This window comes from Gracilinanus agilis, chromosome 6 (genome assembly GCF_016433145.1).
Source record: "Gracilinanus agilis isolate LMUSP501 chromosome 6, AgileGrace, whole genome shotgun sequence".
Lineage (NCBI taxonomy): Eukaryota > Metazoa > Chordata > Mammalia > Didelphimorphia > Didelphidae > Gracilinanus > Gracilinanus agilis.
The window spans coordinates 209,044,115-209,059,530 of NC_058135.1; the positions used below are offsets into that span (position 1 = coordinate 209,044,115).

The 15,416-nt window shown below is 39.5% G+C and overlaps 1 protein-coding gene across 1 annotated transcript in view; it reads left to right on the top strand.

Moving 5' to 3' along the window:
• Positions 1-15,416, top strand: part of CLNK (cytokine dependent hematopoietic cell linker) — a 193,637-nt gene that overhangs the window by 8,338 nt on the left and 169,883 nt on the right. Inside the window, exon 2 of the mRNA XM_044681759.1 lies at positions 6,847-6,908. Within this exon, the coding sequence (XP_044537694.1) occupies positions 6,898-6,908 (11 nt within the window). The 5' untranslated portion in view covers positions 6,847-6,897. The remainder of the gene's footprint in view (positions 1-6,846; positions 6,909-15,416) is intronic.

A 15,416-nucleotide genomic window follows, 5' to 3' on the forward strand; every position in this document is an offset into this window, starting at 1 on the left:
TAAAGGGGTCACCTCATCCTCTGAGATGGGAGTTATAAAGGAGAGAGTGTGCACATGGAGTCATTGTAAGATTTGGAGCAGAAGAAGAGAGGAAATTTGGAGCAGATGGCCTCTGTGTTCTCAGGCAGCAAGGACATCTGCTGAAAAAGAGAGGAGGTTGGGAGCTTGAAGAGAAAAGAGGAAGTCTAGAATAACCACTAAGGCAAGGGCAATAGAATCAATGAAAAGAGAATAATGGCTTTGATGTGCAGAAGTTAGGACCCGGGTAAAATTAAATTATATCAACCTGTAATGAACCGAGTCAGCCCAGCGGTATGACTTACTCTCTTTCCACTTCAAATCCATCCAACTAATCTATCATACAGTCTATATCTCTCCATCTTGTCTACAAGGGAAACCTGTCAAAAACGTCTGGCCAAATCTATGCCATTGCCCTGATCTACCAAGCCAGTAACCCTGTCAAAGAAAAGAAAAATGCTATTTTGAGGGGTTGAAGGGGTAGGGAAGTGCAGAGGGGGCTGGAAGAGGGTTAGTTTAATTGTCCTTTGAAGTTTATAATCAGGAAATTCACAATAGATCCTACAACCATGTGTATGTTATTTCCTGTATTTAAAAGCTATTATACTTTCTGGTCCCAGCCTTTCACCGAACCATCTGTGTGACATTGGACAAGCCGTGTCCTAACTTGGGGTTGCCATTTTCTTATTTGGAAAATGGAAGCTAATTGTATAGAAGGGATAAATCTATCCCATAGTAAAAAAGCAGCCTGCAGCTGTGGAATAGGTGTAGAATAACTGGCCACATGGGACTTAAACCAGACTGATCTCCCCTCCTTGCTCTGTCACCCTGACTGACCCTTAAACACCGTGGATGTGGAGCTCTGAGAGATCAGCTGAAACTCCTGGAGTTTTTCCTCTAAGTGAAGCTAATTGGTTGGTAAAGTTATCAAACCTGTGACCTTGGCCTCATCAGCACTTGCTTTAACAATTGAATGAAGGAAAAGGTGGAAAGGACAGCTAACAAAGGCAGACCTTGTTGTTCCTCCAGTCAGGAGATGGGTTGAGGCAGCAAACAGAGATGTCCTCTAATAGTCTATTAGACCAATAATATAGGACATTCAGTAAGTACCAATAAAGTACAGGGACAGAATAAGGGCAGCTAAGTGGCATAGTGGATAGAATTGCAAGCCTAGAGTCATTTTCCTGAGTTCAAGTCTGGCCTCAGACACTTACTAGCTGTGTGACCCTGGGCTAGTCACTTAACCCTGTTTGCCTCAGTTTTCTCATCTATAAAATGAACTGGAGAAGGAAACGTCAAACCACTCCAGTATCTTTATCAGGAAAACCCTAAATGGAGTCACAAAGAATAGGATATGTCTGGAAAATGATTGAATAAGAGAACTGGGAAGAGAAGGGAACCATTCAGACCTGGAAGGAAGCAGATGGAAAGTCAGGAACTTCATTATAAAAATCTTTAAAAATAAAAACCCATCTCTAGCTATAGAAATAATTTTCAGTCTTCAGTTCTGAATTTCATCACTGATTGATGGCTTATCTAGGCTTTATTAGTATGAAGCTTTGTCACCATTGATTTAGGAGGCCTGATTTTGACATAATTGAATGAATGAAGTGTTTATTGAGCATTTCCTATGTGCAAAGAATTGTGCTTTGATAGGTACATCCCTTTCCTGGGGGGGGGTTTACTTCTTTGTAAAATGAAGGACTAGTCTAGATGTTCTCTAAGATTCCTTACAACTCTAATATTCTTTATTGTATGTCTTGCACTCCCCTCAGATTGTGACATTCTATAATTTACCCAAAACCTTTGACTTCAACTGCAATGATTTTCCATTATCCTAAGCTACTCACAGACCATTATTTTCAAATCCAACATTAAATGACCCACCCTTTTCACTAAGTATATTCTCCTAAGAAGAGAGACCCAGTCTCTCTCCAATAATTGGTTCCCCAAACATCAATTATTCACTCAAGATATTGAGTCTTTCTTTATCCATCTGCATTGCTTCTGGTACTTCAGAGATTTCACTTTCTTCAAGGTGTGTGTGTGTGTGTGTGTGTGTGTGTGTGTGTGCGTGTGTGCGTGCATGTGTGTGCGCGCGCGCAGTTGTATTTTCTTCACTTTATTCAGTTCCTACTTTGACAGATTTTTTTCATCTTTATCAGAGTAGAGGATCCAAGTCATTTTTCTTCTCATTGATAGAGTCCTTTATAACTTTTCATTTCACCAAGTCAAGTAAAACATCCCAAGTATCTCCTAGGCTACTATTTACTTTATGGGCACTCAGGTTTGAATAGCTTTTCTATTGACTATCCAGTTTTACCACATGCTTTATAAAATGTAAACACACACACACACACACACACACACAAAGCCACTGGACATGCCATCTAGTCATTTCTGAGTACAGAGGAAAGATTATTTCCTGTTAATGTCATCTTCTTGGTAACCCAAAACTTTTAACTGACTCAAGTTCCTCTGAAACAAAAGATCATCCTATTAATTTGTTGTTGTTCAGTCATTTCAGTCATGTCTGACTCTTCATGACCCCACTTGGGATCCTAATTTCTTGATAAAGATACTAGAGTGGTTTGCCATTTCTTTTTCCAACTCATTTAACAGAGGAGGAAATGGATAAACCAGATTACGTGACTTAGGGTCACACAGCAAGTCTCTAAGACCAGATTTGAACTCAGGAAAATGAGTCTTTCTGACTCCAAGCCCAGTCTTCAATCCACTCTGCCACTTAGCTGCCACAAACTTTTATCACTATGCAATTGGTGCCATAAGGCTGAAAATCATAGAACAGACTCTCCAAGGAATTAAAAATGTGTTTTATGCAGAGGACTTCAGAGAGGCATGTAATGGTTTATTCAGGCTACAAAACAATAGAAAGAAGAAATTACAAAGAACTGGAATAATAATTGAAGCTAGGATTTGTATTCCCTTTAAAATTTGCAGTGTTTTACATACGATTTCACTTTATCTTCTTACTACTTAGTGAGGTAGGAATTATTGTTCCCATTTTACAGATGAGGAAACCAAGGTAAGCAGAAATTAAATGAAATTCTCAGAATCACATACCTAATAAATGTCTGAGGGGAGCAGCTAAGTGACTCAGTGGATAAAGAGTCAAACCTAGAGAAAGGAAGTCATGGGTTCAAATCTAAACTCTAACACTTTCTAGTTGTGTGACCCTGAGCAAATCCCTTAACCCTGATTGCCTAGGCCTTACTGCTTTTCTGTCTTGGAATGGATTCTTAGTATCAATTCTAAAATGGATGGTAAAAGTTTAAAAAAAAAAAAGTATCTGAGGCATAAATCAAATTCAGGTCTTTCTGACTCTAGGTCCAGTGCTTTATCTACTGATGCCACCTATCTGTCAAAGATACCATCAATAAAAAATGTCTAGCCATGAAGGAAGTTAAGATGGTCATGAGGTCAGGATCTGGAATAGCAAGTCCACTTGCTCCACTGGAATACTTGCAATGTCAAGAGAAATTAAGAAGGGGACCAGACACATTTACCCCACAGGGTAGATTCATGGGAAGCCACAAACAAGAGTTAAATATGAGCCTGTGTGAAATACCTGGATGGGTTGTGATCCATGTTGTTAGAGGGAGTAAAAAGGTATTGCAGTATTTCAGTTTGGGGATTTTTTAGAGTATTTCAGTTTTTGAGTCATATCCAGGAATCATGTTATCCCTCAGCAATGGGACAACATATTTGACTCACTCAGCTTTTAGCTGAATAACGACAACAGCAACTGACATTTTTATAATGCTTTAATGTCTATAAAGCAAAAGGCAACTAAATTCAGAAATTTAGAGCTGGAAGGGACATCAGAGGCTATCAAATTCCAACCCCTTCATTTTACAAAGGACGAAACTAAATTGAAAGAAGATAAGTGACTTGCCAAGGTTACAGAAGTCACAAATATGTGAGGCAAGATTTAACTCAGCTCTTCTTCACTCTGTGCTCCCTGATTGCCTTTAATATATACTTCGTTTCATCCTCCCAATAATCCCAGGAGATCAGCACTACTGATATTATTATCCCATTTTACAGATGAGGAATATGAGACCCTGAAGCTTGAGTGGACTTAAAACAATGAGGTACTTCTCTTTTGCTATAAGAATAAATCTCAGGGGTATTTGTGCAATAGGACATTTTCAAAGCCACAGGATGATGAATAATGAAGAGTATAGGGACTAAGAGAGGAGCAGAGGAATTTAGTCCCTTCTCTGTTGTTAACTATGTAGTAATGTATGTAGTATGCAGTAATCATTTCCCTTCTCTGGCTCTCACCTGTACAATAAGGAAGTTGTACATCCTTGATTATCCTTAAAGTCCCCCACCTCAATTCTAAATTTTATATGACTGATATTGTAAAAAGAGTCCTGGACTTGGAGTCAGAAGACCTAGGTTTAAATACTCCTTGTTCCCCATCTCAGAAAAAGGTCAAGACTCAAGAATAAGAATCTGTAGCAATACTTGAGGAGGAGGAAGGAGGCAATTTTCTATACTTTTCCCTTTTTCACTCCCAGGCTTCACAGATGTATGAGAGGATATAAGTCACCCCCTGACAGAGTAAACAGAAAATCCAAGGCTGGAAATAAAGGGATCTGGTTGCCCATTCCAGACTCAACAATGAACTTTGTGATTGCTCAGTTCTCCTCCTCCTCACTCACTCAGTCTATTTTAAGACCCTCCTACCATCTCCTTGCTACCCTTCTCTCCCTTCAATCCCATGTGATGCACACCAGAAGGATGAGATTTGTGCATTGTGGGAGATTCTCCTGCTGGTTCTCCTTGACCCCAAGACTTCAATGGCTCTTTCCTGGAAAGCAAAATACAAATGCCCTACCTAGACTGCCATTCAAGATCTTCTGCCCCCTAACTCCAACCTACCTTTTCTTCTGGATTCATATTCTCTCACCCAGCTAAACTGTACTCCTCCTTATCTCTGGAACCTACCTCATGGTTTCCCCACCTCCTTGTCCTTGTTCATACTGTACAGTGTTCAAGTTGTCATTCAGTCATTTCAGTCATGTCCAACTATTTATAACCCATTTGGGGCTTTCTTGGCAAAGATACTGGAGTAGTTCCCTGTTCCTTTTCCAGTTTATATTTTAAAGATGAGAATACTGAGACCAACAGTTAAGTGACTTGTCCAGGCACACAGCTAGTAAGTGTCTAAGGCCAGATTTGAACTCAGGTCTTCCAGATTTGAACTCAGGTCTTCCTAAGTCCAGATGGAGCATTCTATCTACTGTGCCACCTACCTACTCTTTGCAGTGTCCCCTGTAAAAATCCTACCACATCCTCCATGAAGCCTGCCCTGATCATTCCCATGAAAAATGAACATTCCCACCTGGGATCTCTCATAGCACTCTATCTCACTTCAAAGCATGCATCATATTCTATTTTGTATCAAAGTTATATAATAAATTCTTGGCTAAGATTATAAGTTTTTCGATGATATCTCTTGATATCTCCCTAGAATCTAGAATAGTATTTTGCATGTTAATATTTGAGAAATATTTGTTGACTGGAATAATGAATAAATCTTCATTGCTCTGTTCTAATGAAGAGGGGAAGGTAGAGTTTAAGACCTGTGGTTTCATAGGCATAGAGAGAATCCCATGAACAAACACATAGCCATGCAGCTCTGCACCTGCTCTGTAATATGTACTCTTTAAAAACTGCCTCGGAAGTAGGCTCTCTTTCTAATAGTCCCTTCCTGGCCCATTAGCCTTGGTAGATAGATTTATAAAATAAGGATGAAGAAATGAAATAAGGATGAAGAAGACATCTCTCCTCTTCCCTTGTGACTCTGGCCACCTTCCCTCTCAGCTTCACAAGGTTAAAATAAAACGGGAAGGAGTATATGGGAATCCAACAACCCATAGACCTCAAATCAGTCTGTGATGGAGAAGTTAAGTCACAGGGTCTATGTGCTTCCATGAATAAAGTGTCAGGCCTGGAGTCAAGAAGACTCATCTTCCTGTGTTTAAATCTTACCCCCGATTCAGTTCTTCTAACACTGTGTGACCCTGAGCAAGTCACTTAACCCTGTCTGCCTCAGTTTCCTCACCTGTAAAAATTTACTGAAGAAAGAACAAGAAACTACTCCAGTATCTTTGCCAAGAAAACCCCAAATGGAATCGCAAGGCATTAGAAGCAGCTGAAACCTCTAAATTGTGGGCTTCCAATCACGTCTGAGTTAAATCATTTACCTCATCACACAGTTAGTATCAGAAGAGGTATTTGAACTCAGGTGAACCTGACTAAAGGTTGCTCCACTACAGCCCACTGCCCTCAACAAGTTGCTTCCTCTTTATCAGGAACACTTTCCTCATAGGCACGGGAGAGGGAGGAATTGATGGAGAGAAAAAAAAAAGCTCCAAAAATGTAAAGTTTGGCAAGAAGCACGGTTGTATTTTGAAATAAAAGGCCTGACTCTTTCGCTCCCTCCCCGAAGGCCCTGTGGATTTTTCTGAGTAGGCAATACCTGACCCAACCTGTCCCCAGCGCCCAGGGGGGAGCCCACAATTGCACACAGGGGAAAACCAGGCTCAATATGTGTTTGTGAAGTCCCTGCGGCAGACAGCATTAGCACTGACAGAAAGAGGACAGCTTTAAAAAAAAAGTCACCCAGTGCTCTCCGAATAAGCCAATTATGAACCTTGATTGATTCCCGCTTCATCAATTACTCCAATCTCTCCTGCTTTGTTCCTTTCTAACAGAAAGCGACTGTTACAATTAAAGAAGGATTAGAATACAGTATTTCAGATGGCCTTTCCCATTTTCCTTTTATTTCCACAGGCCCTTTTGAAGACATACTGACTTCGATTAAGTTCTCTGACTCCTGGGACGATGAACAGGCTGTAAGTACACCCCATTTCCTGACCGTGTACATAATGAATGCATGAACTGCCCCAGGAATGGCTACACCACTTGCATAAATATCTGGGAAGGGTGAAGAGATGTGCCACTTCCAGGGGCCTCCTTTGGGGTGATGTGGTCAGTGAGTCACTTTCAAAAGAGAGCAAAGAGGTTCTCAGTGTTTCTTTCACAGGTGAGAAGGATGCATCAAGCTTATTTCTGCCCTGGTTGGGGAGCAGGAGCCTAAGCTATCAGTGGGGAAACCATCAACTGATAATCTCTATTCCTTTGTATTTCATAGTATTGGGATCATAAGTCCTGATAATCTCAATTTATTTCTTTATGGGATCATAAATCAAAGTAATAAGTGTTTTAGGTCCAAAGTTAGAAAGAGCATTGTGGGTGATCTGACTCAACTCTCTTATTCTACAATTGAACAGTGACAAAACCATGCCTCAGTGTCCCCGTCTGTAAAATGAGCTGGAGAAGGAAATGGTAAACACTCTAGAATCTTTGCCGAGAAAACCCCAAATGGGGTCATGAAGAGTCAAACACAACTGAACAACAGAAAGCCAGGCCTTCTCCCCAAGTATTAACATGGGGGAAAGCTCTTCTTTCTTTTGAAATTTAGCTATTTACTCCTTTTTTATGTTTGCATTCCTGCAAAATTTTTTTTTGTAAACATCAACTGTCATATTCTAGAACTACAAGAGTTATAGGAGTTGAGGAGAGAGGAAAGGAAGGGTCCCCAGAGAAGTCAAGGAAGTAGCATCTTTAGCTAGAAAAATCAAAGAGAAGGGAGGGAGAGGGAAACTCTAGGATTTAATACTCTGGAAGGTTATTTCTTCTGTAGACTAACTGCTTTTCTTCTCAACCTATTTAGGGAAATAGGAAAGGATCCCTCCACAATAAGTGAATTTGTAACAACTGGTAGGAGAAAACTGAAGCTTAGGGGACTTAAGTGACTCTAGGAAAGTCTCCCAGGTAGAAAGGAGCAGCATCAGGTTTCAATCCCAGGTCTCCTAACACCAGGCCATCTTGCTTCCATTAGACCATGCAGTCCCTGCCTGTTTGAGGAAAAAGTCTGGGAGCTAACATGGGACAGTAGAAATTATACTAGATTTGGAGTCAGAAAACCTGGCCTTGAATCCTTGTCCTGCTGCTCACTGTGTGACCCTGAACTCAGACGGCCTCTGAAGACCTGAGTTTCCTCTTCTGGAAAAGGAAGGGGTTAAATGAGGTCTCCCCTGAATTCAAATGGATTTCTACATCTAGAATCCTTTTCTTTTATCTATAAGTGCTTTCAGGGTACCAGGAGGTTCTGGACTATTGTAAAAAAAGCTGCATGAAGCAAGTCCAGTGGAATTGATAAACTCAAAAATAAACAAGGGATAATGATGAAAATAGGTCTAGAATGAAGGCTGGAAGAAGGAAGAGTGAAAATTAAGGACATAATAGCTCCATTCTCCTATGCTTTGGTCAGAACACTTATTGACAATCCAGGCCACTGGAGTTAGGAGACCTGGGATTGAAACCCGATGCTGCTTCTTTCTACCTGGGAGACTTTCCTAGGTCACATCCAGAGAAGGGTAATGAGGATGAAGATACCTCAATGGCACAATAGAGAGATTAAATTGGAATCAGGAAGACCCCAGTTCCAATATAGCCTCAAAAATTTACTAGCTGTGTGACCCCAAGCAAGTCACTAAACCTCTTTCTGTCTCAGTCCTCTTATCTGTAAAAGTGGGATAACTGCATCTACTTCCCAATGTGGTTGTGAGGATAAAATGAGATAATATTTGTAAAACATTTTTAAAACCTTAAAGTTGTGGTTGTGTCATTTCCAATCATGTCCAACTCTTTGTGAACCCATTTGGGATTTTCTTGGCAAAGATACTGGAGTGGTTTACCATTTCCTTCTCCAGCTCATTTTATAGATGAAGAAACTGAAGCAAGCAAGGTGAAATGACTCACCCAAGGTCACACAGCTAGTTTGCCACTTCCTTCTCCAGCTCATTTTATAGATGAAGAAACTAAAGCAAATAAGGTTACGTGACTTGCCAAAGATCACACAGTAATTATCTGAGGTTAAATTAGAACTCGGGAAGATAAGCCTTCCCGACTCTGGGCCCAGCATTCTATCCACTGTGCCACTTTGCTGCCCATGCATACTATAATTATCAAGATGGTAAGGAGACTTAAAATCAGGCCAGATGGAGACAGATTAAAGGAATGTTGAATTTGGAACCTAAAAATGATCGGGAGGGGAATACCAACATGATCATGATGATGCTCACATCTTTGAAAGCCCTGTCATAGGGGGAAAAGAATTAGGCTCGTCCTGTTTGTCTCCAGAGAGTAGTAACAGGAGTAAAGAGTGAAAGCTTTTGGGTAAAATTTGGCTTTTTATAAAGGAGAAAAATCTCTGTCCAACTGTCCAAAGGGGAAACGAATTGCTTTAAAGAGTATATTGAGCTCTCAACTACTCAATAGTGGCTAGAGAAGCACTTGTCAGGGTCATCTTAAAAAGGAGTCATCCCTCAGGTGGGAAGATGGTGTGTGTGACGACCAAGGTCCTTCCCTTCCAATTCTAGGATTATATGGTTAGTTTATAATCCTTAAATTTGAATAGCCATATTGCCAATCAATTAGTTCATCTCCTTCATTTTATAAAAGAAAACCGAGGCCAAAGGGGATGAAGTAGATAAAGGACTTGTCCAAACTCTCATGGACAAAAAAGCTTCAGCGATAGAAACATTCATGTTTTTGTATGAGTATGTGTGTGTCTGTGTTTATCTATTTACTTTAATCCTTACCTCCTATCATAGAATTGATACTAATATCAGTTCCAAGGCAGAAGAGCCATAAGAGTCAGGGCTTTGGGATTAAGTGACTTTTGCCCAGAGATAGGAAGTGTTTGAGGTCAGATTTGAACCTAGGACCTCCCCTCTCTAGCTCTGGCTCTCTATCCAATGAGCCACCTAGCTACCATACGTGTATGTGGGTCTGTATGTGTTTAAGTGAATAGCTATAGGAAAGAATTCATTGTCAGAAAACAGAGAGATGCTTCTGGATAGTGGGTAGGGCTGGAATTCAGAGATAAAGGAGTTCGATTTTGATCTGAAAAGTCAAAAGGAGCCTCTGTGGTATCTCAAACTAGGAAGGAGCATCATGAAAAGAGTTTCTCAGGAAGATTAATATGCAGCAATATTGAGATAGTTTTTCACTGTTGACATGTGGTGTGAGACACTGACTATAGGAGGAAAAGAAATACTCTGAAGTTAAGTGGAAATTATTTCCAATGCATAATTCATTTCTGCCTTCCTCAAGAGGCCAATGATGCTAGAAGAAATTGCTGTGGATGGGGGCCCCTCAAAGGAACTCAACTTTGAAGTAATTAGAGAAGCTGGGTGACCTAGAAAACAATGAGGAAGCCTTGGACCCAAGAAGATCTCTGGTCAGGTCCCATCTCAGACACATAATGTCAGTGTGACCCTGAGCAAGTCACTTAACCTCTCATTAATCTTGGCAATACTCTTATACTATAGATTGCAGAGAAGGTAATCAGCTGAATTAATAGTGGGAGTTTCCTGACCTGGAAATTCCTTGGATCAATGAAATCATAGATCCAGTTCCTGTCCAGCAGGAACTAAGGCTAGCAAAGGTTAATAGATTTATCCAAAATATTACAATAAGTTAATGGTTCATGGTGCAGCCAGGCTCAAAACCCCTGATCTTAGAGAACCCAAGAAGTCTAGGCACTTAAGAGCATTAGTTTTATATGCAGCCACAGAAATATTGTTTGAAGAATGACTTGTGTATGTCTACCTCCAGAGAGAAAACTGATAAATAGAAACAAGCAAGATATAGTTTATATATATATATATATATAGATATAGATAGATAGATAGATATACATACATACATATATATATATGTATATATATATATAACAAATGATGCCTTTTCTAGAAGAGGGAAGGGAGGGGGAAAGGATGATACCTGAGAATTTTGATATAACAAATAAACAAATAAATAAATTTTGAGAGAGAATTAGTTGCAAATAGGAAATAAGATGCCTCAGAAGAAGAAGGGAAATCAAATCACCCAAATGCCTATTTCCCAATCCTCCTGACCTCTCTGTACTTGCTAAATGTTTAGAAGTAAAATTAGCTACTGGCCTTTCCCTTGGAAATTCTATCTCTCCCCTTAAAAGAAACTGAGGCAACTTTCCCAACTCCCTAGAAGCCATGCTCCTGACTCCTTGTCTAGTATACTTTCTATTACGAAGCTATTCATTCAACCTTCCGATTTTTTATAGCATAATCACAGTTGCATAATTTGCTGACATAGGATTTCATAATGTACCCACCTTATCTCAGTGTTTCAGCCGTGCAGTAGTGGTGGGTTACATGAGCTACTTATACTGTTACCTTTTAAAAAGTCGAGTTTTCTAAAAATAACTGAACACTTGCATTCCAATTCCTCCTCTGACATTGTGCCGTTGGACAAAATCATTCCACCTCACCAGCCTCAGTTTCTTCTTCTGCAAAAAGAAGATTTAAGATCTCTTTTACCTCAAATACTCAAAGATTTATTTCAGTTCAACAATCTGTGATTCTTCATCTCTAATTTCCTATGCTTTTAATGAAGCATCTGCCTTCTCTCCCTTTTTTTCCTACTACCCAAGAGAGAACACATAAAGTTCTGACCTGTCTCATTGTGCAAAACAATTTCCTGAACATATATATCCCTCTGATTCCTCTAATAGAGAAAAACAAGCATTTGAAACCATTGTCACTTTCCTATTACGAGTTCATGAAAAATCACAGTATGGTAAGGATCCTTAGGTATTTTCAATTTATATATTGAAGAAACTGAATCCCAAAGATGAGTAGCGGTTTGCCCAAAGTCACACAATGAATTAATGGAGAGGTAAGGACCATAATTATTCTGTGTGTGTGTGTATGTATGTGGAGAGAGAGAGACAGAGACAGAGACAGAGATACAGAGAGAGAGACAGAGAGACAGAGAGAGAGAGAGAGAGAGAGAGAGAGAGAGAGAGAGAGAGAGAGAGAGAGAGAGAGAGAAATTCTATAGATATAGTAGAAAGAAGCGCTTAGGACTCAAAGTCAAAGGAAACTTGGGCTCAGATTCTATCCCAGAACCAAAATGGGCAAGACAGACTAGAAGCAGCTAGGTAGTGCAATGTTTTTTGTTTTTATTCTTTACTGTATAATAATAGCCAGAATGTATATAATCCCTTAAGATTTATAAAGTTCTATACATATGTCATTTCTCCGATCTTCACAAAAACCCTGGTGGGAATAGGTGCTATTTTTATAGATGAAGAAATTTACGTAAGAGAAGTTAAGTGACTTGCCCAGGGTCACCCCATCTGAGGCCACTTTGAGTGCCTAATTCCACATCCAGTGTTCTTATTCACTGAACCATCTAGTTGCAGCCAAAACATGAAGTCATATTTTTAAAGATTATTTTGAAAATACTTTTCTTCAAAACTACCCTCGGGTAACTCAGAACTAGGGAAAAGTTGGTAGTGAAGAGTAGGAAAAGAAAAATAATGACATAAAAAAAAACAATTGGTAGTCTGAGAGGGAGTACATAGAGGGGCACATTGTTATTCCTACCCTGGACCATTCTCTCTTTCCCTGAAATTCTAGGTAGTCGAGAAAAATGTATATTTTGTTTTATTTTTCTTCCTCTGATGGTTGTTTTTGATTGGGAGGATAATTGTGCCAGGAATTCCCCAAAGACCTCTGTGCTTCTGCCAAAAAACTTATCTATCCCTCCTCCACACTCTCTACCTCCCCCTGAATTTGTAAAAGTTCAGCCTTGTCAGATTTGCCGTTCCTCTGTCCACTCCTTCCTCTGGCATCTTCCCAACGGATAGCTGGCTCTGTCCTGCATTCCCCTGGTTTCTCCCCTATGGGTAGCTGGCATCTTGTTTGCCCTTTCTCCCACTGATTGGTGGCTGTCTTTGAATCAGCTGTCCCTGAGTTTTCCCCAGGGAAGCTTCTTAATGACACTGCTATTCTCCATCCCCTTCACTCTCCATACCACTGTCTCCAGTGATTTTCACCACCACACTTAACACAGTTAAAAACTTGTTCTAGACCCAACTGAAAGCATCCCCAGAACTCTTCCCTGTGTTTTAGTCGGGCCTTTTCCACTGCTTGTTACTTTTAAATTACCATCCAGTTTAAAAATCTTGAGGTCTGCCTTTGATAGCCTGCCAGCAAGAGACAGGCTTGCCTGAAAGTTGATTTATAATTACTTCTAGGTAATGGAAAGGACCTGAGGACCCTCTACTTGACACAGAGCTCAAGCAACTCATTACCAAATGGTGTTCTTGGGATTTATACTTATTCATCTCTGAAACACAAAATGTGGACACCCCATCTTCAAATAGCAAAAAGAGGGGGTGATGGGTTTTTGGTTTGTTTTAAAAAAGTGGGGGGTTATATCATTCCTCCTCTTATAAAGTGATTCATTCACTTCATCTCCTTTGATCATTACAATAACTCTGTGAGGTAGATAAGGTAGGGGTTTAATGGGCCATGAAATGAGGTAAAGATTATTAGATTCATATTCAGAGGTTCTGGGTTCTAGACCCAGCTCTGCCATTCAACTTCTGTTGAGCAAGCACACTCTTTAAGCTACTGTTTCCTCCCTATAAACTGAGGAAAACAAGTATTTTTGTACAACCTCTCCATTAGGATTGTTATGAAGGAAACCTTGAATAAAACAGGAATTTCCACCATTCCTGTTTTGTCAGGGAGGAACTGAGATTTAGAGGTTGGGTCCAAGACCACAGTGAGCTAGTGGTAAAATGGGAAATAAAATCCATACACTAATTGAGTTTGATAAAGTTCAGGGATCATTTGGCTCTAGCCCTTCATTTTTTCAGCTGAAGAAACTATGACAATGAGAAATAAAAGGACTGCCCCAAAGTCACACATCTAATAAACAAGAGACTGAGAGCTCAAATGTGTCTGCAGAGTCCAGGTCTATTGTTCTTTCCACTAATGATTTAAATCTTGCATTATGAGTCACTACAATTTATTTTGCCTTCTAAGACTTCAAACATTTAAAGCATTCTGAGTGATTCTGAGTAAATATTGACCCAGTGACAGAAGGATTGATTTTGTTGGTTTGTTTTGAGAGCTGAAAGGAATCTTAGAAATAATTTAGTTCACCCCATTTTTAATTAATTTTTTCAATCAACAAACATATCCCTTATTTCCCTCTTATTCCCCACATCCCATTTATTTTACCAATGAGGAAATTGAGGTTCTGAGAGTAGAACTTAATTGTCCAAGGTCAGATGATAATCACTAACAGCAAATTCTCTTAATTCCTAATTCAGGGATCTCTCTCATAATTTACACTGCCAACAACACTAGTGAAGGTATTGTCTCTGCTGGGCATGAAACTTTAGAATTTCATCCTCATTCATAAAAGTACATTTTAGGTAACAAAAACATTTTAAATAATAATTTTTAAGTGTTCCCATGCAAGGAACATTCTGTTGGTATCTTAAGCATTTATCAGAAGTATTCCAAGAATTTTTCATTTACTTCAATGAAGAAAAATCATAAAGGAGATTCAAGAAATGCCTTTGAAGGGGGTAGCTGGATGGCACAGTGAATTGAGAGCCAGGTCTAGAGAAGGGAGATCCTGGGTTCAAATGTGGCCTAGCTGTGTGTCCCTGGGCATTAACCCCAGTTGCCTAGCCATTACCTCTCTTCTGCCTTAGAATCAATTTACAATATTAATTCTAAAACAGAAGGTAAGGGGTAAAAAATGCCTTTGAATAGTATTTGAAATATTGATATGCACAAGAAACCTGGGTCATGAAGGTAGAAATAAGCATTTATATGGTGCCTACAATATTCCAGGAATTTAATCCTCACAACAACCTTGGGAAATAGCTGCTGATTTTTATATCTATTTTACAGTTGAGAAAACTGAGGCATATGTAGGTTTGTTGTTGTTTTTTTTTTTTAAGATATAGGCAGGTTTGTAGATGTAGGCAGGTTTTTCTGACTTTAGGTTGAAGGCTCTGTCCACTGAGCCATCAGTTGCCTGACCAGGGAAGAGGATAAGAATATGAGATGGAGGGAATAGGAGGTTAGGAGGAAGTAGAATCAGGAGCAATGTGTGAAAACAGAAGTATATTAGATTTCTTGTAAATTAAAAACTTCCTGGTAACTTGAGCTATCCAAAGTGGGCTAGACTGCCTCCAGAGGGAGCAGGCTTCCCCTCGCTGGAAGTCTTTAAGAGGAATCTGGAAAGAGAAAGGATATTTTTAAGTTAAATTTTATTTTTTCAACCAATGAAAATCTACTCTCTCCCTTCTAACTTCCAACCATTAATAAAGAAAAACAAAGCCCCTTTAATAAACATTCAGAGTAAAAAAAAAAAAAAACAATTCCCACGTGACTATGTCTAGTGTTCATCCATATATCTATATGTGTATTACACATATA